Source organism: Phaethon aethereus (assembly GCF_964289735.1).
Source record: "Phaethon aethereus genome assembly, chromosome: 3".
Lineage (NCBI taxonomy): Eukaryota > Metazoa > Chordata > Aves > Phaethontiformes > Phaethontidae > Phaethon > Phaethon aethereus.
In genome coordinates this window covers 14,258,699-14,284,438 of record NC_138576.1, presented here as the reverse complement: position 1 = coordinate 14,284,438, position 25,740 = coordinate 14,258,699, and the positions used below count along the sequence as shown (strand labels likewise).

The 25,740-nt window shown below is 37.1% G+C and overlaps 1 protein-coding gene across 1 annotated transcript in view; it reads right to left on the bottom strand.

Moving 5' to 3' along the window:
- NBAS (NBAS subunit of NRZ tethering complex) overlaps positions 1–25,740 on the bottom strand; it is a gene marked incomplete at both ends in the record, with an annotated part of 185,312 nt that overhangs the window by 111,360 nt on the left and 48,212 nt on the right. The window contains 9 exons of the mRNA XM_081997756.1: positions 9,287–9,400; positions 12,121–12,233; positions 16,424–16,647; positions 19,048–19,150; positions 20,670–20,792; positions 21,370–21,432; positions 22,147–22,280; positions 23,314–23,487; positions 24,526–24,711. Of these exons, the coding sequence (XP_081853882.1) occupies positions 9,287–9,400; positions 12,121–12,233; positions 16,424–16,647; positions 19,048–19,150; positions 20,670–20,792; positions 21,370–21,432; positions 22,147–22,280; positions 23,314–23,487; positions 24,526–24,711 (1,234 nt within the window). The remainder of the gene's footprint in view (positions 1–9,286; positions 9,401–12,120; positions 12,234–16,423; positions 16,648–19,047; positions 19,151–20,669; positions 20,793–21,369; positions 21,433–22,146; positions 22,281–23,313; positions 23,488–24,525; positions 24,712–25,740) is intronic.

Below are 25,740 nucleotides of genomic sequence, written 5' to 3'. Positions count from 1 at the left end.
AGTCAACATTTTTATTAATTAATTGGCATTAATGGTCAATTTAAGCTTGCTACTTTAATTCTTATGAAAACTATATGCCACAACATGAAAAGCCCATCTTGAAATTGCAACAGAAATAAAATGATCTGCTTTGCCTGAAGGAAACAATAAAAACAGTTATGTATTTTAAAAAACATTGGCATCATAGCTGGTGTGAAAAAACAACAAAACAACAGCTACAGAGCATGTTATGTCTAGGTTAAAAAAAAAAGTCCTGAAAACTATTTATGTGATGGCCAAGTTATAGATCAAAACTAATATTTAAGGTGACATATAAATCAAAAACCTGACACTGAAAAAACACTTCTGTGAACTGTTACAGAAGAAGATTTTGAAATATTTCATTGTTTTTTACAGTATACAAAGCCCCAGTTTAAATTCCCACTTCACAGAGCCAAATAATTTGAGAGATGTGCAAGACACAGGTATTTAAAAAACCCTACACTCATAAATTGAGCGAGTAGAACCAAAACTATTTTTCCACACCATACATGCATCTTGGTCACCAGACCTTCTGGACGACGCCTCTTCCCCCAGTTATGAGTCAAACATAACACTTCAGACACTACTGATCTCATGGAAGTTATTTACTTTACTGACACCAGTTGGTCCAGTCCTGTGCTCAAAATAGGGCGTATGTCCATGTACTATATGAGAAGGTGACTAAGCATACACAGGAAAAAGAATCTCATGCTATTCATTTTAATTTAGGAAAGAAGGATGGCAGGAAGCTAATAAAAAGTAGTGGATTTTTTCAGTACAAGCTTCTTGCTCATGTTTCTCCCCTATTATTAAAAGTGATTTTACACAGTCACTGCTGTTAAAGTCATTTGAAAAGGGCACTGATTTATGAAACTGTATTACTACAACATGTGAAATGCAAATATTCCAGAAGGTTAAAGTGATTGGGTTCCAAAAACCATTTAAAGAGTACATGTTCTTAAATTGCAAAGCTGTTACTTTTAACTCTACTTTGCAGGTCCATCACCACAGGCAAAGCAAATTTCTTTTTAAAGCTTTCTCAAAAGAAAAGATGTAGCAGTTGCAATAGAATGACATTCAGGGAAGTGAAGTTACCCTAATTATTGAACTCAGTCAAGATTCCCCTAATCCCAGCGTGTCATAACTAAATCAGCTGGGAGAACAGGTTGGCTTCCCATCATTTTATCTTTTGGCCTCTTGTTCTATATACTGCCAACCCATGATGTTGCAAATTAATCACATCCAAGGCTCTTCTGTTGCAAAACTTTGCCCTCTGGAACGCGGAACTTCTCATGCAGGCAAAAGCAATTACAGATGACAAAGAGGTGCTTCTATCGACACAAGCTAAATGTGAACTGTCATTTCTATAAGCAAGAGATCCGCACTTGCCACTCACCTTCCGATGCCCACTTCACCCTGACAGCTTTACTACTTACAGAGTGATCTGACTAAATAAAAGGCAAGAGAAATAATCAAATTATTGTCCCTCAGATTTCAGCTAGACAAAACAATCACTGCTATTTATCACCACCTAAAATTCAGTGGGAATGTAGGGAAGAGAGGAGGAACACTTGGAGTAATGAACGGTTTTCTTAACTGTGCTTGAGCAGTCGTGTGCTGACAAGTCCCTATCCCCAATGTTTTAGCTAATTAGCTTTGATGCAGTAGGACACATCTCCGCATGTTTGGCAAAAGCGCAGCCATAAAATATAAGAATCATTTTCCTTCCAGTCCATGGCTATACATGCTCATCTTATCTCCGCTCTTCACTCATTTAAACTTCCATTATCTTGACACATGCTGTTATGCCACAGAACAACTGTCAGCTTCAACATGACTAGTGAATCCCCTGCAATGCACAGCCTGAGCCCTTTTTCACATGGCTTTCATTGCTTCAACAGTGCAGTCACTTAAAATACTACCTGCTGCAGATTAGCGGCACGGTCTTGTTCTTCTATTCAAACATGAAACAATTCACTGCTTCAGCCTCAGCATGCCTCATTTGAAGGCATTTTTAAATGTCTTATGAGACTGGAAGTTTTGAATTCCGAATTGTTCCCCTTGCCATTTTGACAGACATTCAAGATTTAAAACCAAGAAAGGTTCAATGAGAAAAACCATTAAAATGCCCTTAATGTCTGACATCCAGACTCAAACAAATCAAGTTCAGATACTGGAAAGGGTATCTTAGTTTTTGTTTTCCTTTTATTGTTTGTGAAAGTTTGTGTGTGTTCATCTCCTTTGGACTATTGTCTCCTTGCATCATAAGGAAACAGTCTAGGAGGTTCCTGGAGTGTATGGAAGATAACTTCCTGACACAGCTGGTGGAAGGCACCCCACTGTACCTGTTCATGAAGACAGAAGGACCTGTAGGTGACATGATGGTCTGAGGCTGTCTTGGGCATAGCAATCACAAAATGATAGTTTTCAATTCTTGGAGAAGTAAGGAGGGGTCAGCAGAACTGCTACCTTGGACTTCCAGAGGGCAGACTTTGGCCTGTTTAGGAGCCTGGTTGACAAAGTCCCTTGGGAGGCAGTTCTGAAGGGCAAAGAAGTCCAGGAAGGCTGGACATTCAAGAAGAAAATCTTAAAGGTGCAGGAACAGGCTGGCCCCATGTGCCAAAAGACAAGCTGGGCAGGGAAGAAGACTGGCCTGGCTGAACAGAGAGCTTTGGCTGGAACTCAGGAAAAAAAGGAGAGTTGATGACCTGTGGAAGAAGGGGCAGGCAATTGTTGTGAGGTTATGCAGGGAGAAAATTAGAAGGGCCAAAGCCCAACTAGAACGTAATCTGGCTACTGCCATAAAAGACAATTAAAAATATTTCTATAAATACATTAATAACAAAAGGAAGACTAAGGAGAATCTCCATCCTTTATTGGATGTGGAGGGAAACATAGTGACAAAGGATGAGGAAAAGGCTGAGGTACTTAGTGCTGCCTTTGCCTCAGCCTTTAATAGTAAGACCAGTTGTTCTCCAGGTACCCAGCCCCCTGAGCTGGAAGACAGGGATGGGAAGCAGAACGAAGCCCCCATAATCTAAGGGGTAATACGTAGCAACCTGTTACACCACTTAGACACACACAAGTCTATGGGGCTGGATGGGATCCACCCAACGGTACTGAGGGAGCTGGTGGAAGTGCTCACTGAGCCACTTCCAATCATTTATCATCAGTCCTGTCTAACCGGGGAGGTCCCAGTTGACTGGAAGTTAGCAAATGTGACCCTCATATACAAAAAGGGCTAGATGGAAGATCTGTGGAACTACAGGCCTGTCAGTCTGACTTTGGTGCCAGGGAAGGTTATGGGGCACATCACCTTAAGTGCCATCGTGTGGCACGTACAGGACAACCACGTGAACAGGTGGTAGATGTTGTCTATCTAGACTTTAGTAAAGCCTTTGACACCTTTTCCCACAGCATTCTCCTGGAAAAACTGACTGCTCATGGCTTGGACAGGTGTACTCTTTACTGGGTAAAAAGCTGGCTGGATGGCTGGGCCCAAAGAGTTGTTAATGGAGTTAAATCCAGTTGGTGGCCAGTCACAAAGGATGTTCCCCAGGGCTCAGTACTGGGGCCAGAGCTGTTTAATATCTTTATAAATGATCTGGACAAGGGGATCGAGTGCTCCCTCAGTAAGCTTGCAGACAACACCAAATTGGGCAGGAGTGTTGATCTGCTGGAAGGTAGGAAGGCTCTGCAGAGGGATCTGACAGGCTGCAGGGATGGGCCAAGGCCAGTTGTATGAGGTTCAACAAGGACAAGTGCCAGGTCCTGTATTTAGGTCACAATCACCCCATGTAATTCTACAGGCTTGGAGAGGAGTGGCTGCAGAGCTGCCTGGCAGAAAAGAACCTGGGGGCGCTGGTTGACAGCCGGCTGAACATGAGCCAGCAGTGTGCCCAGGTGGCCAAGAAGGCCACCAGCATCCCGGCCTGTATCAGAACTAGTGTGGCCAGCAGGAGTAGGGAAGTGATTGTGTCCCTGTACTCGGCACTGGTGAGGCCGCACCTCAAATCCTGTTTTGGGCCCCTCATGACAAGGAGGACGTTGAGGTGCTGGAGTGTGTCCAGAGAAGGGCAACAAAACTGGTGAGGGTTCTGGAGCACAAGTCTTATGAGGAGTTGCTGAGGGAACTGGGGTTGTTTAGTCTGGAGAAGAGGAGGCTGAGAGGAGACCTTATCGCTCTCTACAACTACCTGAAAAAGGATGTTGTAGCAAGGTGGGTGTCGGTCTCTTCTCCTAAGTAACAAGTGATAGCGCTAAAGCAAACAGCCTCAAGTTGCACGAGGGGAGGTTTAGATTGGGTATTAGGAAAAATGTCTTCATCAGAAGGGTTGTCCAGCTTGCCAGGGGCTTGAACAGGCTTGCCAGGGAAGTGGCTGAGTCACCACCCCTGGAGGTATTTAATAGACATGTAGATGGGGTGCTTAGGGACATGGTTTAGTGATGGACTTGGCAGTGTTAGGTTAATGGTTGGACATGATGACCTTAAGGGTCTTTTCCAACCTAAATGATTCTATGATTCTATTACAAATGATGAGAAGAAAAATACGGAAGCTCAGAAAAAACAGATAAACATCTTTTCTTGAGAAATAAAAGGATGTTTAAATACTTTTTAGAAGTTTGGATCCCATTTGGGTCATATTAAAAAAAAAAAACTTATTGGAACACTTTGAATACGATGCATGCTGTATTTGTGAGTGGATAAAACAACATTATCCTGAGCTGAAACATGTAATGAAAACTTAAAAGTCAAATGGTACCAAAATTCTATGTATACCACAGAAATTCCATGTCACCTACATTTAGGAGATAGAAACCATCTGCCATGGTTACTTCCACATATGTTAAGCAAGAAAGTCAGTGTTGAGGAAAGCAGCTTTCAAAAATGAGCTTTGCCTTAGGAATGTGAGCAAAGCTAGTTGTTAGCTAAAAACAACTAAGCAAAAAGTTAAAAAAAACCCTAAACTACACTAGCTAAAAAGTTACTAGAATTAGCTCATGGATATTAAAATTAATTAAATTACAATACCACAGATGTGAGAAAAAGAGAATAATGAGTAGAAAACATTTCTAGAGACCCCGACTCAAGAAATAAAGAGCAATGCTCACTAGATCTTTTTGATACACAGTAACAGCAGAGAAAATGCTCTTAACTTCTGAGACATAAGCATTTTTTTACTCCTCTATTTTATAAAGCAAGCCATTACATAAAGTGAATTCTTTCACACCCTTTCTTAACTGAGACTGTGAATTAAGTGAGGATTGCAAGCTGTAGGACAGCTCCAGCTCCCTGAGCAGGTGCAGATTTTCTGGCTGTAATGCTGAGCCCATTCTTCCTCACCCACTTTGCCCACCTGTGAAATTAAGGTAGCACTTGTGTGCTTACTTTACAGAGGTAGTGATGTGAGGCTTAATCAAATACTTCAAAGCACTTAAGCTAGCTGACATACCATTACCTAAGCAATATTTTAGCTTTGGTAAGTATGAATATAAATTCTACTACTCACTTTCAGTGCTGGTCTCTAAACAAAATGTAGTCAGAGAACACAGCTCCCAAAGCACCTTGAGGATGACCATGTACGTTCTACCCTTGTATGCATAGCAACTGCATTCTTTTAGAATGAAAATTAAAATATATATGCTTATAGTATTTTATAGACTTTTTATTACAAGTAGTATACTATAGCGTATACTATATGCTTTATATATACACATATAAAATTTATATAGGTATGGATAGGTGTAGCAAGCAGGTCTTTCACAATCAGTAATAATAAGGGATGGGGTGGCAAGGGGAGCAAAGAGGTGGAAATGCTGAAACAAATACCTCCAGTTAGCAGCTAAAGCACAAGAAAGCACTCTACTAGTAGATACACATGGTGGATCGGGAACAGAAGGGACTGCAAATTTGAGCATGCATAACCAATACTGGTAAGTAGGTTCCACAAGACAAAATTAGAACTTCTTTCAAGCAAAGGTGGCTCATAAATCAGGATAATTGTGTAAGTAGTGAAAACCAATTAGGGACAAAACCAATTCTTTTTTCCAGCAGTACTTTATCTAATTCTTCATTAAGTAAGTCCATGAAGTTCAATCCCTAGATTCTTTTCCAATATCCAGACTCATCCCAATATATCTCGATAAATCTATTTCCTTTCATCATAAGCTGTTGGGAATCAAGTTACCCTTTCCCATTAGTTTTAAACCTGCTAACAAAGACTATCGATGTAGAACTGCAGGGAAGGTCTTCCTTTTCTAATATTCAGTTTAAAATAACATATACTCATTCATGAATCTTGAAACCTGTATGCATGAGCTGCCTTTTTGGCTGCAAACTCATCTGTGGAATAATATTAGCATTTGTTATCATTCTTATGACTACCAAGTCCTAAAATAACTCTTCATCATATTAATAATTAATTTTAACTCAGTAACTTAAATCATGAGCTGACAGATAGAGAAATACCATTTCTACTTGCCTTGCTTTAATTTTTTTTTTTATACTACTATTAAATTTTATGAGACTCTTCATTTACAGACTATGATGAAGGCCATGCCAGGATTCTACTTAAAATCCATTTTTAAAGGTATTATTAACCTAGCTATTAAAATCATGTGTAACTTGAAATTCAGTGTAAGGTTACCTATCCCAGCACTGACTGAAAGTACATACAGCAGTAACTGAGGACTAAAGACTGAAGCTCTACAAGATTCTCTTTAATCTGTTGGGAAAAATAGTGCATTTGCATGCATGACAAAATAGCAATGACAATCATGATTCCTTTCTATGCTTTTGGATACTTGTCAATGGGATGGAATGTCAGGCACAAAAAAAACCTTGCAGCAATAGTGGTATGATGTTTATAGCTTTCAAGTCCAGAAAAACTAAAAAAGATTGAAAAAATACTGAGTTTCTTAAAATGAAAGAAATCTGTTTTCCATAGCCTATCTAAAATTCACAACTATGACATTCTCATACTGAATCCACATCTTGCTTATAAATGAATATCCTGTAAAGAAAACAGTATTTCCATGTAAGTAATGTGACTAGTCAACCCTCAGTGACACTGAAATGGTTTGTAGTCACAAAAGCTTAAAAATACTCATTTTAAAAAAAAAAAAACCACAACAAGAAAAAACAACACACACACACACAAAAAACCCAACAAATAAAAAGGCTACCACATCCACAGAACATCACTAATGGAAATGTTTTCTTGCCTTTTTTTCCCCTTCAAATAAATGTTATTCTATAACCAAAAGATAACCTTAAAGGTGTCTTAGTTATTTGTTTATTTATTTAGCATACTAGACAAGAAAAGCAAGTTGCAAAGTAGTGTTTTCCTTACCAAGATTCATTCTTGAAATACACTTTTACTAGTAAAATTCCATACTTCCATACAGGAAAAACTGTTAAGAGTTACTCCCAAGGCCAACCCTTAAAGTGAGAGGGCCCAACACTCTTAGAATAAATATGTAATTTGTAGCCTAAGCAGTAGTTTTTAAATCATTCACCTACTTAAAAATTAACCACCTCACACATTCATCTTCTGGTTTCTTCAGCCCAGTAACCACATGGAAGAGAAAATCAGGAGGCCATTTCATCATCTGGCTTTAAATATCTCTTTTAAATTTCTCTTTTCACTTGTATCTCAGTAAGTGCCACTGTGGTCATAACACTAGCACACAGCAGACAGACATTACCGTATCAGTGAGCTCTATATGAATTCCCTAAATTCTCTACCTAATATATGTTGCCTCTCATCTTTCAGTCTCTGTAGATGCTGATCTACAACTAATGATAACACTACTGTACAAAAATACTTTACGTTTTTAAGCTTCATAGAATCACTGTGGATTTTGCTTTTCCTCATCTCATACAGAGAGATTGCATTTATATGCAAAAAGGAGGTAAAACAAAAATCTGCAGCATTAGCCTAAAGAATCCAGAATGTTAATAAAAAGAATTGACAGATTTTAACTTGATGTGGGAGGAAGCAGAGAGGGGAAGGAAAGAGCTGTACCGCAATTTTGTCTTATTAATGGAGATAGTTATCCAAAAGCCTGACAAGCAAAAAAAAAAAAAAGAACAGAAAATCACATGTAAAGTAAACAAGTATGTGGATTAGATCCACCTACCTAACACGGTACCATCCCCTACCCTCTGACATCTTCCAAGTAGCAGCACTACGTAACAGAAGCACTGAGTTTACCAGTCACGAGGTTTCCAGTGATTCCTCTCTTCAGAGCCCAGGCATCTCCGGAGGCCAATATCCGAAGCTTTGTACGTCTCTGTTCATATCCTCACCAAGCCCCCCTGAACATCTCTCTCTCTATATATATTACTATGCAAAAATTGCCAATACTAAGCTTGCTGAAAACATAACCAAAAAAAATCTTAAATTATTTAATAGAGAGAGAAATGAACTAGCCAGGCATGCATCAGTGACAATGCCAGAATGCACTGATTTTATACACCACGCTGCATGAAATATGAATTTCTATTTTATATTATTTTATATTTCTAGTTACTATTTCTATATCATAAAAATACAGCAGTATTGTATTTGCAGTTGCACTGATGAACTATTTTTCAAAAAAAAACGAAAGGTCTGACAGACACTTTAGGTAGGCTGTAATATCCTTAGGATTCAATCCTTGAAGATGTTCAGCTGCTCAAATGAATACTCAAGCTAACACACTATTTTTAGTGTGCAAAGGAGATACACGAAGCATAGACAAAAGTCTAACAGCTGAAGTTTATGCATTACAGATTACTTTTTCCCCCTCTAACTTAAACGGGACTATTATTAAATCAAACTACCTTATTTGACAGACACAATAAGGTTTACAGGAATTTTAGTACTACCAATTAACTGTAAAGCAAAATATTCTCAGTCACAACCTCTCCAATCTGAAATGAGCTTTTACTCAAAATACAGATTAGACAAAGCTGTTTTTATTCTAGGTATTAGTGGAACATCAGAGCAGCTGAAAATACCAGCTGTTTTACAGATAAAATATGTCATTCATGTAAAATATTTCATTCCTCCCCAACGACCGCTCTTCTGGATGATTTTTTAGTGATACCCTTGAATACTGTATTTCAATATTATATATACACACTATACTGTAAACATACTATAGTATACTATATATATTGTATTGAAATACAGTATTTCTAACGATCAACTCAAATGTCCTAAAGTATAACACAAATGGATACTGCATTAGAATTCAGTGTCTTAAAAACACGGCTTACCTGCAACCCTGAGCAAATTTGCAAGTCCCAGGAGCTTAGCAGACTGCTTATAGTTCGTTGACAACTGAGCAAGACAGTCTTTGATGAGACTAAGTCGATCTGAACATAAACGCACTGTTGAGAGAAGAACTAGTGTTACAGACTGTACAAATGAACCCTACTGCTGTATTTCTGGTTAAACAACGTAGATGCAGAAAGAGCATTAGGGAGTATCAGAATGCAGATAGAATCTGAAAACCAGCCCAAAGTTACTTGCATGCAGATCATCAACTATACCTATAAACAGAAAGTTAAAATAACACTACCATGTATCCAGCCCCAATCACTAGCAAGTCAGGCTGGGAAGGGACAAAGAAGAGGGAGACTGACCGGAATGAAAACTTTTTTTTCAAAAATTGTACAATTTTTTAAATATCATTTTTGCAACACTCTCAAAAAGATGGCTAAAACAGACATTAACTTTCATTCAGAATGTTGTAAATAACTAATATTTCATGCTACATTTTATTTTAGGGTGGACAGGATACACCATAGACTGTGTCATAGGCAAAATCATCAGGCTGGTTTAGTTTACATGAGCATTTCCTGACCAAGCCGAGAGATAGCCTGCAAATCATCAGGTTGTGTTAACCATATCCTGAGAAGTTTATAATTAGTACTGTGTTTCTAAAAATATTTTACCAAGATTTAAATAATACTCTTAATTCTACAATTTAATATCATGAACCAATTTCAGGGCTCTTTTTAGCTAGTCAGTGGGTGGCTAACTTCAGGGTGCTGTTTTGAAAAGGTAACATTTTCATACCATGCAAGTTCTCAGAACACTGAGGAAGAGCATGCAGGTCTTCCACTTAACACTCAGTAACACATTAATGTCTGCACGGGGGATAAACTCTGCATTAGCATATTGGGATTAAAAGATATGATATTAGGCCTCTCAATAAGGGCAATAAGCACTCATATAATGAAAACTCCATTACTAAGTTCTGTAAATAAAATTAGACTAAAATGAACTAAGAATGGAGGAGAGGGAAAAGGTTACACTTTTTTTTTTAATATTCTATCACACACATGTATTAGGATACAGCAGTAAAATGTTTTCATTCACTGATTGCATAAGCAAGACTTTTTGAAATATCTAACATAACTAAGTAATCTAAAATAATACCATGGGTCAAACACTTTCATTAAAGATGAACTTTTCTTCAACCCCTATGTTAATAAGGAGTCTCCAAACCAGATTTTATTAAAATACATCATAACAGTAGTTCACAGCCTTAACTGCTGAGTTTGCTAAAAATACAAGTAGGTGGGGAAGCTCTATGGAAAACTAAGCATAAAAGTGCAAACGAAAGTCTATTCCCAATTCTCACTCTGGGAATAACCAATCCTTAATGTTATTTTAATTACATTCTATCAAAGTAACTCACCATTTAAACACTTTAAAACATAATTTTAATCTTATTAGATTAATTTGACTTACATGAAGTTACTGAGGAAAGGATAAGTCAGGATCATTAATGAAATTACAGGCATGATTTCATATATTCTTATTAATCTAGATCAGTTGTATTACACACACTGTTAATACAATATTACGTTTACACTTTTTTTTTATTTTAAGAGATACCTTCACATCCACACTGAAAAAGATGAAGAAAATACATCTATACTTTTCTACAGGCTGAACAAACTGACTAAAAAACAACTCTGCTCTACAAGTCAACTGTGCAGTATTACAAGACCTAGAAACCATACTTATTCTCAGTCAGAAATGGTTAGATTCCTGAATATAATGTATGGCGCATCAGCTCACTTCGAAGGAATACTTGGAAAAGAAAAAAAAAAAGCAAAAAGAGAACACCAAAGTAAAGTAACAACAGCCACTACGAATACCTGCTTCATTTCCCATAGACCCACAAGTGCTTTCCATAAATCCCAGAATTTCTCTGCACAATGCCAGAAGGAAAACACTACCATCAGTACGTTTTATTGGTACTCAGAGCTCCTCTCAGCCAGTTTTTTTAGAGTGGTTTCAATACCAGTGTTCATGCAGTTTCACGTAGTTGCCCACATACCATACATTCAAGCTTCACTGACAGCCAGGTAGATGAACTCTCTCTTGTATTTCTTTCACTTTTCTAAGTGGTTGTTTTGTTTTGTTTGTTAATAAAGTAATGAACTTTGCTAGTTTGGCACAATCTATAAGAAATAAAATAATCTCCAATATATTCAATTTTTTCCTCTTATCTCATTGTCCATAATTGTGCTTTCTTTCCAACTTCTGCTCAACAACTTTACATACAATTGGAGTCAAGAGTTACCAAACAGATTTAAAGTTTTAAACAAGTAGTCAGAAGAAATACCTTGTAAAAGTTCACTTCCCTTGTCATTGGGTTTTATATACTTCAAAATGAAACAGCCCAGTGGAGACACAAAAATTGCTTACACATGAAATACCTCGCTGCCACCCATTATTTTAAAGCTCACTGGCACATAAGCAAGTACAGATTATTTTGCAAGTAAAAGGTAAGCTCAAACTATTTCTGCTGAAGTTACCAGGAGCTTCAAATACTCAGTACCTTTATATGAAAGTCCTGCTAAAAATAAGTCCCAAAACACAGATTCCATATACAGATACCTTTCTTGTATAACATAAACTGAAAAATTTCTTTAAACAAAATCATCTTTCGGTATATGCCTGTAAGCTGTTTGGAGGCAGGGAAGGGACCCTTTAGTTTACTCATGCAACACTCACATAATAGTAAGTTATTGTCATGCACCTTTATGCATGTGCTTCAAGTAATCATATCAAGAATAAAAATATACAGTACCTTGTAACGGTAAGATTTTCACACCAAATTCTTCAAGGTAGCCAAGAGCACGAATGAGATCTAGCTCCTCCTGAATAGCACTCGGACAGTCTACAATAAGTTGCAGACAGCACCTAAATAGGAAGCAAACAAATTATTCTAAAAATTGTTGAATAAATTCAAAATTAAATTTGTGGAAAAAAGTTTACCTGTGAGGAGAAAAAAAAAAAAGCAAACAAACCCAAAACTAAAACCCACACCCCAACAATTTACTGTGCTTATGAAATGTCAAAATACTCACTAGTCCAGTAACACACATTGTAAGTGTTTGGCATTATAGTCCTGTTATGGCTGGCTAAACATTTTAACCAAATTCTATTCTTGAATTGCTGCAATCCTCTTCACCTAGTTGTTGTAAGAACACTGCCTAAACCCTCTTGAAGTTAGACCTGCAATGAATTTAATGAAAGACCTTTAAGACATATGTACTTAAATATGTAATTCTTTAGGGAAATATTTCCCCTCATGCTGTTGTGTTTTGGTGTTGCCAAATACTGGAAAATAAAAGCAAAATTCTGTAAAAAAAATTGAAGTGAAATGCTAGAGCGCTTGTCAAATTCAGCTTCCTCAACTATGCTCAGCAAATGAACACAGAGCTGACTAAAAAAAATAAAATCCTCTGAAAATTAATTCATGCATACAATTATTAATACATCATTTAAACTTTTTTAAAATAATTTGTTTTTGAATATATGAATTGACATAATCAACAATCTTATTTGAACCTGTCACATATTCAGGAGCACTGACAAACATTTCAGGGTGAAGTGGAGATCAAAATGGGAGTGGAAGGAAAGAGAACTAGATAAGATAAGATAAATATGTTCCACCTAAAACAATTCATACAGGAAGGTTACTAGAAAATGTACACACTGTGATCATCACTCATGGAAATAAGTAATCATGAAACAACTGACTGGAGAGAAGTCAGAGAAGGACTGAAACATCTTATAAAACAGAATAAACACACGGTCACATTTTCGTAGCCAGTATTCAAGCTATAAACAGCATATTTTGAAACATTACCGTAAAACCATAAGATAATAGTTCATACGGGTCCTGTGATCAACTTTAAAAACAATGATCTTTTGTATTTCCAGAGTCTGCTAGTGGAAGAGACTCTCAACAGGAGACAGGGGAGGAATCATAAATAAACCCTAATTTCATGACAACATTAAATCAGCTTTTCATACTGATTATAGAATCACAGAACAGTGTGGGTTGGAAGGGATCTTTTAAGGTCATCTAGTCCAACCCCCCACAATGAGCAGGGACATCTTCAATGAGATCAGGTTGCTCACTGCTCCGTCCAACCTGACCTGGAATGTTTCCAGGGATGGAGCAGCTACCACCTCTCTGGGCAACCTGTGCCAGGGTTTCATCACCTTCATGGTGAAAAGTTTCTTCCTTAGATCTAGTCTGAATTTACCCACTTTTAGTTTAAAACCATTACCTCTTGTCCTATCACAACAGGACCTGCTAAAAAGTCTGTCCCCATCTTTCATATAAGCCTCCTTTAAGGACTGGAAGGCTGCAAGAAGGTCTCCCCAGAGCCTTCTCTTCTCCAAGGGCAAGTCCTGCCTGACCAACCTAGTGGCCTTCTGTGATGGAGTGACCACATCCGTGGACAAGGGAGGAGCTATGGCTGTTGGCTATCTGGACTTCTGTAAGGCTTTTGACACGGTCTGCCCCAACAGAAGCCATGCTGGCTGTCTCAAATCACTTCCCTGTCCTCCATATGCCCTAGCATAGCTTCTAGGAGGATCTGTTCCATGGTCTTCCCAGGCACAGAGGTGAGGCTGCATTATATTACAGTGCCACAGGCAACAGCAAAGGACTGGACTGCTGGCCCAAAAGGTCTGTTCCGAATAACTGTGCATTTTGTTCCTGCTGCTCCGAAATGAAGGTACTCACCTGTGAAAACCAACCAACCTCTCTGGCTCCTAGCTTAGCCCAGAAGGAAGACTTCTTTCCTACAGATGGAGGAAATCCCACCACTACGGTATCCTTTACCCATACAAGTAAGTATTTAATAGAGAGATTTTAACTGTGGCAATTATAGGCATACAGATAAAATTCAGTTGTAATTTGGACATTTTAACAGTGTATGCACCTGCTTCATTATGATCGCAACTCTTGCACAGTGTATCTAGCAGCCCTGTTGTCCAAAATGTAAAAAGGCTCTACTGATTTAATAATAATATATTTTTTAATTATAGATAAATTTAAAAAAGCCAGTGACTCTTGGATGTTTTAGGCCTCCAAAGCAAGTATTTACCTACAGTGCTTATAAGCAGTAATGACAGTCAAAAAACTGTGTTTTCAATAAAAAGGTAGGAACAGAGCTAGCATTATACAATTAATACTGTAAATGTGACTGTCTGCCAACTTCAACCCAAGGCGGTATGCCTTGGCTAAAAAAAGCAAACAACAAAACCCCACAAAAGTAAGGAAAAAAACCCCTCACCCTCATCATATATATTTTTGTGTGTGTGTGTTTGGGATGGGAGAAAGGAACAAGCTGCAAGTGATTAGGGAGGAAAAAAAAAAAAATGCCTTTTCAATCATTTGCTAGTTAAGTTATGGAGAATGTAACAACCAGTGAAGGCAAAATGCAAAAATATTCTTCCTTTAATCTCTAACGGAAAAAATACAATTTTTCAATCCACAAAACTTTATAGTAACTATATTGTATTGAGGAAAACTTCTTAATCTGAAAAAGGATAATTAATTACAACCACTTTGACTGTACTACTATAGTCAATACTCAAAAAAAAATGGTAACATGTATGTACATACCATTATGGGTCAAGATGAATTTGTGTCTTGAAGGGAAGAAAAATAATTTAAGCTCTTTCTTGTAATTAGTAGGTAAGTATACTCATGTCTAACCGAAAGTAGTTTTTTATAAAGACATGTCTTCCTTTTTAGTTGAGACAAATATTTTTGTTTGGTTATGTGATTTTGTTTCGGTTTTTTGTTGTTTGGTTTCACAGAATCACAGAATCACTAGGTTGGAAAGGATCTTCAAGATCATCAAGTCCAACCATTAATCCAGCGCCACCATGTCCCCTAAACCATGTCCTGAAGCGCCACATCCACACTTTTTTGAACACTTCCAGAGATGGTGACTCGACCACCTCCCTAGGCAGCCTGTTCCAATGCTTGACCACTCTCTCAGTGAAGAAATTTTTCCTAATATCCAATCTAAACCTCCCCTGGTGCAACTTGAGGCCATTTCCTCTTGTCCTATCACTAGTTACTTGGGAGAAGAGACCAACACCCACCTCACCACAACCCCCTTTCAGGTAGTTGTAGAGAGCGATAAGGTCTCCCCTCAGCCTCCTCTTCTCCAGACTGAACAACCCCAGTTCCCTCAGTCGCTCCTCATAAGACTTGTGCTCCAGACCCCTCACCAGCTTCGTTGCCCTTCTCTGGACACACTCCAGCACCTCAGCGTCCTTCTTGTAGTGAGGGGCCCAAAACTGAACACAGGATTCAAGCTGCGGCCTCACCAGTGCCGAGTACAGGGGCACGATCACTTCCCTAGAAGTTTGGGGGGGTTTTTTCCTTATCTAAATCTATACAAGGATGAACACCGACACTGCAACCTCCAAATCTGCTCTATGTCTTAATTCCTTTCTGAATAATGATTTGGATTACTCCTTAATGTAACATAGACAGATATTTGATAGCCTCAAATGAACTCTCAGAATCCAGAGAGACACATGTAAGAAAAGAAATGAATGGACTGGCAAAACGCTATTTCCTATTGTGATAGTAACTGGGACCCACGATTGTGATTCAACGCCATGAAGTGGAAAAGGTTCAAATGACACACACAAAAAGCTTCTTATCCACAGAGAAAGACTTTCACATTTCTTCTTCTTCAAGTAGAACTCTGTAACAGATCATTCCAGCAATGAGGGACAGCAATGGTGTACAGACACACACAGCGACACACACAGCGACACACACAGCGACACACACAGCGACACACACAGCGACACACACAGCGACACACACAGCGACACACACAGCGACACACACAGCGACACACACAGCAATGTGTGGGGGTGGGGAGAAGACAAAAAACAACCAGCAAAATCTTACAAAGCCAAAGATCATTTCCATTTACCACATAATTTTACATGAAGAGAAATAAATCCATGTAAGATCCACCCCCTCTTACAGGGAAAACAATATTCAGGTTTCAATTAAAAGAGCAGTATGTTATTTATGTGTATGTTCACTGTAAACCTACCTGGCCAAATCCATACAGCTATCCGTCAAACTCGTTGAAGAATTGAAATATTCTCTGCCAGCAGCCAAAACTAGCTCGATACTTTTCACATAGCTGACTCGGTACTGTGGCCTCCCCTTTGATGAACTTGGTAGATCCACCGACCAAATACTGCAATGCATCATTTGCCCAGCCAAGTGGATATTGTCTATACTGCTTGAGCATAAAAGACTTTCTGTGAATATCTAAAAGAAAGAACAACAATGTAATTATCTGCTGCAGCAGCAGCTTGAAGTAAGCTTATCTGCATTGTATGGAACCAACCCCTTTGAATAAAAGGATCTTTGAAGTCAAAAGAATATATTCAGTACAAGCAGAAAATGTAACTTCTACCAAGGAGAGTATTTCCACAATTTATTTAAGTAAAGCTAAAATTAACTACTAGCTAGTTATTTCTACTTCCTGCAGAAAAAACAAGCTTATTAACTGCCTTTTTACAGCATAACATAGAGGTAAGAAATTATTTATACCTACATTCTGAGGTGTTAAAAAGAATCTTAATGTAATTAAGAATCTGAAAAGGCAGTTCAGTATCAAGACCTTGAAACCAACAACATATGAGAAGAAATTTGGTATCCCTGAAGAAACCATAAAGATGTTTTTTAAGTTTCAGTCAAGACTATCTTCAAAGAACGCATACCAACATAATGCTGCACCTGCCACAAAACATTCAACTGATATTTTCAGGTCAAAGTTTTGCCCACTTTAAGACACTCAAAATAATCTCAATTACTTCGGAAAATGAATTGGGTTTTTTTAAACACTGTCAGTATTGTCCTAATGAAAAGAAACATATGCATTTAATAATTTCACAAAATATTGCAGCTGCAACAACATAGCCTTTATTGAAGTTTTTAAAATTTGTAATAATTTAAATAGAATCAGTGAATCATAGAAATGTCCATGTTGGAAGGGACGTCAAAAGATCATCTGGTCCGACCCTTTGTGGGAAAGGGGGCATAGATAAGAATATCTAGCACCCTGCCCAACTGCATCTTGAACTTAAAGTACTACTTCACTAGGAAGAACCTCTCCAAACCATCTCTTGCTCTGCAAAGGAACTGTGGTGGTGCATTTCTCCCCCTTCTCCTTGTACCTGGGCCATTCTACAATCTGAGAAATTCAGTTTCTCCGAGAAGTTCAGAAATTCAGTGGCGTCAACCACTCATTCGTGACAGGAATGCAGCTCAGTGCTTCTTAAAAAACCTCATACAATTGGATCATCTTCCATTTCACAAGATATTAATCTTCAAGGAACAGTGAAAGATGCGAAGTATGATAGCTGATTCTTGTTCCTTGAAGATCACATACATAGAATTCACCCCTCTCAAAATTTATGGACATGAAGTCCTTCTTCAAAAGGACAGGATTCACTTTGCATGCAAGCAGAACAGAGTAAGCATCGTGCTAAAAAAAGATCCCTATACATACCTCACATGTGATTGCAATCATCAATTTCTCAATTTTGAGGTTATCAAAGTATAATTGCATACGCCAGCATGACATTTCAAAGCATTTTAAGCATTCCTAGGTCAAAACCCTTTGTTGTGTTTTTTTTTTAATCATACAATACAGAGGTTAAAAAATAATTTACTATTAATAAAGAACTTATATTAAGATGAGAACAAAGCAAATGCTATTATTTTCAAAGTGCTCTAATACTATGATTTTTTTAATGCACATAAAAAAATTTCCAAGTACGCTAAGCCTTGGCCTATCACAAAACCATGAACATTAAATACACTGCAGTTCCCTTTGAGTAACTTCAAGTTGTCCAACTACAGAGAAAGAGTGACTTTTTTATGTATAGGTTGAATAGCATTGCTTTTTTCCTTCAATTTTTTTTTTTATAATTTGCTTTCAAAACTTCTCCCAAGAGCTAATCAGATTGGTTACCATAAACAATTAAATCCTCCAACTGTAATAAAACACTCTTAAACTTTTAGAAGATGGAACTACTTAAACTCTGATTACAGTGGACACAACACTGTTTCTTTAATAACTGCAGTACACTGAAGTGAAAATGTAGATAAACAATACATGTTCGCAGCAAATTCTACATCAGTCTAATAGCTGTCCTTTGCAAATATTAATGACATAGGTTTGGGGTTTACGCACATGCAGGCTTTTTTTTCCTTCAATGAAATCAGATTTCTCGTATCGCATTATTTTACTTTACCTGCAATCAGTAGAAAGTTCATGATGCTATAATGATCTTGGATAATATTATCAAACCAGAACTTTATGCTTAAGAAATGCTTGGCTGAAGATAAAGTTTAGCTAAAAGAATGTTTATTTTCATTAGTTTAAGTGTTTATTACTAAACACATTTGTACATAGAATTATAAATTCTCAAGAAGTTGACTCAATTTTTTAAAAATTGAATTCCAGTAAAAGATATACAGGATACTTATCAGACAGGGTTTTGGTGAAATGAATGAACACAGCAAGTTTCTGATTTGAATGAAAATACCATAAAAACGCCAGTAGACAGCCAAGTAACATACCACATGAAAATGTGTTTGTGAGCAACAATACAAAATGAGAATTTGTCACCTGGGACACAAAGAAAACATAAAACTCACCTCATAGCAAGTATCTGAATTTAAGCATGTGTATACTTTCTGCTGCATGTCTAGCATATCCTGGAGCAATTCCTTCCAGTGTATCTCACTGACTGATGGTTGCCTACAAATATTTTTTTTTTAAATTAAATATTCTCTTTCTCAACAAATTTAAAGAAAAGCAGTAGATAACACTACAGTTCTATCACCAAAAATATGAGTTTTCTCAAATGCTATTTAAATCTTTAATTGGACTTTTAACCAAAAGTGATTTAAAGACAGAATGCTTTTAATATTAAAACAGTGTAGAATGAAATTGTCTGACAACAACAATGCAGTACCCAAACCTTTTTCCTGTTTCTTTTCTGTGGGATAAAACAGGGATTTAAGCAATCTTTATCAAGATCCACCAAATCGGTTTTGATAACTTCCAATAGCACGTCAGAAAGTTGGAAGTGCTATCTTCCTGTTGATCCAAGAACAGCTGGGCAAAAACAAGTTTGTAACAGCAACTGAGGATCATTAGAGTGCTGTTCATTGTAGGCAATGTCAAAGGACTAATCAATTGCATGCAATCACAGGAGAACAGAGCTGCAAGTTTAGTTTGTTCCTTAAATTAGAATGGTATTCAGATTCTTGACCCTCTGGATCCATGGATATCTGTTTATCCAGAAAGCTTCTTATACAACTCATGTCCTCTATCAAAACTTTTCCTAGTAAAAACACTCTGAAGGCTTTTTGACATTATTTTGAGCCTTTCAGATTAAAAAAAAGACTTCTTTAAGCTACACAAACTAGTCCAGCTAATAGTGATTTTCTCATGTGGCATTAGCTTTCATTTTGGAAAAGCAAAAGATCTCTACAAAAAGTGAAAAATCAACATTTTTCCTACAGAGTCATTGACTTGATCTTTCTCAAGTAAGGTTTTTAGAAGTCTTAAAAAGCTTTCAGCATGTCCAAGCTAAATACTACCCTACCATCACCGATAAACTGTTGTGCATGTTTACTTTAAATAAAATATAAAAAACCCCCACGAACAACAAAAAACCCACAATGATGGCTGTCTTTACCAGGGTTCAATCTTTTTTATCTTCTCATGCCAAGAGCCATGTAATAATTCATCTACAGTTGGAACACAATTTAAATGAAGTAGCTCTTAAACAGAAAAGTCAAAAAATTATACAGGAAATGTAAGAGGTAGAATCAATACGTTAAATCAATAAATTACCCTATTACAAGAGCTCCTAAGAAAACACAGCAAAAAAAAATATGTTATTTTATAAATCCTACACTGTCAATAAAATTAAATAGGTCTTAAAGGACCTCGTTTACAATATGTTAACTTTTATTGTTCATCATCTTGCAGTGTTTTGCAGCAGTATGCCTTTTAGGCTTGTTTACTTGAACACAAACATACTGAAACAGGTTTGAAACCAAACAGAGGTTTTTTGAATGTGGAGAATGCAGCCAAAACTGACCATGTTAATCATCAATGTAACTAATGTGCTTTATGTACACCGGGTTCTGTTTGAACACTACAGTTCCCTGTTGCAAAAACCCAGGCAGGTCCAGTCTCTGAAGATAAAGTACTGTTACCTTAGTGTCCTTTCCCCCTTACTCCCCATTCCCCTTCAAATACTCACTTGCGACCTGCATGCCTCGTCAGTCTAATCATCAGCTTCTGTGCCTCCTCCGCGTTGTCCTTTGTGTGTTTCACAAAGGATACAGGTTTCTGAAGTCCATGTTTCTCCAACAGCTCTGACACACTGTAAATGAATAGTCAACATTTTTGACTCCTGCACAGTTGTACAACTACTTCTGCTACAGCAGTCTTAAAGCTGTCTCAGACAATGTACAGCAAATGCAAACAGTCTCCATAAAGTCTCTAACAGTATGGATTAGGCCAAGTAACATTATTTATTCAGAAAAAAAATAATATTGTAGCGTAAAGGCATATCAATAACCTGATGACATCTTCACAGACAGCTTTTAGTTTTTGATCACTCAAAGCACTACAGAGTAGCAAGATCAAAACAAATTCCCTGGATATTTCAGAAGTAACCTTCCTCTCTCTCCAAAAGGCACAAAAAAGGAAAAAAAAAAAAAAAAGCCCAACCCACACTTTTACTCCAAGGAAAATATCTGTGCAGTTTTATAATATTCAAACAGTTAAAACCATTAAACATTTCTAAGTTCTGAATACAAAAAACTTAAACTTTATCTTGCTGACAGCACTAAAAACAAAGATAAATATTCTTCCTGCTTTCTTGTCATAAAAAAGATCTTGGCTATGCCTAGTGACTTCTGTAAGAATACATGAATTATTTTAGCAAAATTAAATACCTAAGAATTTGTTCCAGTTCATCTACTTCATCATGAAGAGTGTTAGTTTTATCTGTTTCAGGCCTGCAAAGATATAATACAATTAATAATAAATATGCATATATCTCTCCATACTTCTTGTAATTTCTTCATGTAATTCATATTACACAGATATAAAGATAAGCAATTTGAAACATTTCTGCTGAAAATGAGGTATGCGTTTGCTTGAAATATTAAAACTCTTGGCTTCTTGCTAGAAGGATAGCTAAAATTTAGAGGGTCCCTCAGTCTCCCAACAACAGAGCTTTTCCTTCTTACTTAAGACTTTTCTCAGGCTCTCTCCTTCCTACATGTAAAAGATACTGAGATAATAGTTTTTATCTCCTCATGTTTTCACTTTCTTGTGAATTATTTGTCCTTCATACAGGTGTTCTATATAGAGACCTCTCTCAAAGGGCCATATTGCTGCTTATACACTAAGCGCAAGATGCCACCAACTGTAACAACATCAAGAAGACCTGTACTAACACTTGGTCTGAATGCACCAGGATATAAAAGTCCAAGAAACTAATACAGAAGCCTTGGTCTAGGCTGCTACTTCAAATCATGTTTTGTTGCATTATTTGGTAGAGTATACATGCAGCACAAGCATACATATGACCACGGCAACTTAGCAACAGAATATTCCAGTAACATCACCAGCCCATTAGTGATTTAACAACTATTTCTTAAGTATTAATTCACAAATATATTTAACATATATAAAATATTTACAAATAACTAGCTGAAAGCGTTTACCCGTATCCTCTTTGTGGAAGACATTCCAAAATATCGTAACAGAGAGAGAGCTGGTCATCTCGTTCACAACTATAAATACATTCCAGTGCCGTAACCATAAGCTGGTCTTGATCAGGAATAATTTTTTGCTGACACTAATAAGAAAAGAAAGCATATCATTTTTAGTTTTCTGTTTCTAACTCAACAGTTAAGTTTCTTCTGAATATAAAAAGATGTGTACTACAAGTAAATAAATTGTCTTTAGTTGTAACTAGAAGATCTCTTGCTACCAACTTAGTGAAGTACCTGTTCAAGCTAGAACCTGAAACATAACTTGGCTAGTTCTCTACACTGCAGACACTTGAAAGAACAGTGGTACACCACTATACCCTTTTTGAATTTGGGAGGTGGAGAGGGTGCAGGGCAGAGGAGGGCAACTGCTGCAAACATTTTTATCATGTTTATCATGTCATATCATAAAACAACAGTTTTATTTAGTATGTACAAAAACATTTATATAAAATAGCTGTGGTTTTCCTTCACTGGTTGATTTCTGTCTGTACACTTAGAATGTTCAATAGTATGCAAAAATGTACTTATGTGCCCTGGAATAATAATTTAAACTGTAGAAGCAGCAGGAAATACTCACATGGAAGGTAACTTCAATCCTTACTCATTGAACTCTCGGCTGCATCCTAATGGCCCCAATTTTATTCTTCACATTTGTTGAGCAAAGAGAGGGGCAAGGAGCGAGGGGCAAGGGGAGCGGGGCAAGAAATAGCTTGAAATCTACTACTAGTAAAATTCCTCAGGAAAAAAAAATTAGTGAGATCATGAAACTCCTTCATATCCTTTTTTTAAAAAGCAGGTATGTCAAAAATTTAAACACATCACCAGAAAATTACTTCAAAGACAACTCTTTACAATAATTTTTGTAATTATGATCGTGATCTAGTAGAACATCAGTTTGACAATCTCCTTGAGGACAGTTTATTTGCATCATAATTTATGCTATAATACTTTTTAATTAATGTTTTCTAAAGCATAACAAATCCCAAGTCCAAGAAGAAGGGAAAGATCATGGAGAAGATCTGATTTAGAAGATGAGCTAACCCTATTTACGAATTCACCTCTTCAGGACAAGAATTTCCAAAGAAAACAGTAGAATCATCAGGGTTCTATACTTACGGCAGGTTTTGAACTCTGAAATATCTTCAGAGGTAGACTCAGGTCTTCCTTTGCTAATGTTACTAAATACTCTTTGAAAAGTGAATTTGCCAGACCAGGGGACCGATTTTCACAGCGGTGGAGAAAAGGGATCATCCACTGATAAACATTTTTCACATATTTTTCATCAGAGGACTGGAAAGCACAATCATATACAGAGAAGGGGAAAAAAAGAACAAGTTTAGCATCATTGTCCAAAACAAACAAGAAAACCAAAAAACAAACAGAACGTATTTTGATCAATGTAACTGAAACAGTCTTTTCACCCATCACAAAAAACAGCTGAAGCCTATCATTCACCACTGGTGCATGTATCACTAGATCACAAAGCACTGAAACAATCCATGATCTTTCTGATACCAAATGACCTGGGGAAACCAAGCAGTACAGGAGTAAAGCCTGTTACATAAGGAAAGCCTAGCTGTTTTCCTCCTGCAATTTCAGAATGAGAGAGCGAGCAGCTTGCATTCATGTCAGAGTAACATTACTTTCAGTATGCAGGAATGCAAGACAGAAAAATAAATGGTGAGTGGTTACATAAATCCTAGCAAAATTTTGAAAATTCGGAGGAGCTTCAAGCGCATAAATATTCTCCTCTGGTGCTTACGCATTCTTCGATTGAATTTCAGAGCCCCATTCCATCTCTAAGAATTTTTCAACCTTTCCAAAAGGTCTTTTTCTATTCTGAAATCCATGTGCAGGCTGAACACAGAGAAAATGAAAAACTCATATATGCTGCAGAGGCAAATACTAAGATTTTTTTGCCAATATTTAAAGACACCAAAAAACATCCAAGGAAAACATTCAGTGTTGTTACATCTGCAGCACCGCCAACAGCTACACTAAAGATCCTTTAGAAAGGGCCAATGAAAAAGCAATTCACAGCTTCCAAAAGACTAGATTTATGAATGCTTAGTCCTGTGCCTAGGATGAAGAAACAGGTCTTGGAGAAAATTGAGCCATTTTAGCTTTTGTTAAAAACAAATCAGCAAAGAAAAAACACCACAACAAAAAAAAAAGGAACAGTAGAAGTGTTGAATTCTTGTTGAATTAAAGACGGAGGTTCATCAGAAAAGTGTCAGCCACTAACAGTATCTTTATATGCATAGGATCTAGGGTAACCCGAATTACTGTAAATCAAGGTACACTTACTGATTTATTAAAAATACTTACATTCTTCATCAGTAGTCTCAGCTTTTCAATGTCTTTCATCTCTACAAGTTCCTTCAAAGTTAAGGTTCGATCACCGTCTGTCTCATAAACTACTGTCTCAAGAGTGATCAGATTGTCACAAAGCACCTGCAGACCAGGAATATTCCTCTCCATGCCAAGACGAACAAGGGACAGCGCACAGTCCACCTGAAAAATCATAAAAACCCCTGCTGTACAACTGTTTGCCAAAAACAACTTCAAGTCCAATCTGTGTCCCATTTGTATGTCTATTTTCTCTCCCTGTTCCTTTTACTTAATAGGGAATTCTTGGTTCCTAGAAGTTTTTGTGGCCTTTATATTCCCAAATGGAATAGACCAAATAAAATGCTTAATCTTAGTGGATGATGTAATTATAGGTCTTTTGATCCAGATGCATCTATTGATGCATGTAAACTAGGAGAATGCTATTTTTTAGTTCTTCTGGAGATCACACACAGAGATACATCACCTCATCTAACTGCATAGAATATAAAGGATTGCTTTAAACTAAGATAATCAGTTAACTGACTGAAGTTATGCATACCTCGGCATGTAACATGACTTTTCTAGCTGACCATTAATTAATTATTTTAATTGTTGTATTTTATTTCACCAAAGATGACGACAGCCTTTTTCCCTGATGACTGAAAATACCTTTACATGAAAGATTCGGTTTCAATTTCAAAGAATGCAATATTGGCTGTACGTATTCAGTGAGGCAGACATAAGTCTGGAAGAGTAGAACGCAATTTCATTTATATGGTAGTAGTAATTTAATTGATCCTTGGAAGTTGCTTTTATTTCCATACCCACTGATAGGCTGTTAAGATCACAGGGAACTATGATTAAAGAGCCTTGGAGGACTGCAAACTTGAAGAATGAAAAAGCTCGCCCATCAGAACTAACTCATAGTGTTACTTCCAGTCAACCTCCTTTTCATGCAGCTAAATTGGCTTGAGAAGCAATAAAATACCGGAGCACATCAGTGATGAGTTCTATTCTTACTTGAAATGCTTATCTCTACCACATAGAGCTTCAAATGTTTTTAAAATATGAAGAAAATAAAGCAAAAATAAGTTGTGCGGTAGTCTCACAAAGACACAATAAACCCACCAGGAAGACGTCATGACAGTATTAAATATTGGTGTATGAATAACACGTGTGACTGCCACATATTGATTTATATGGCACAGTGTC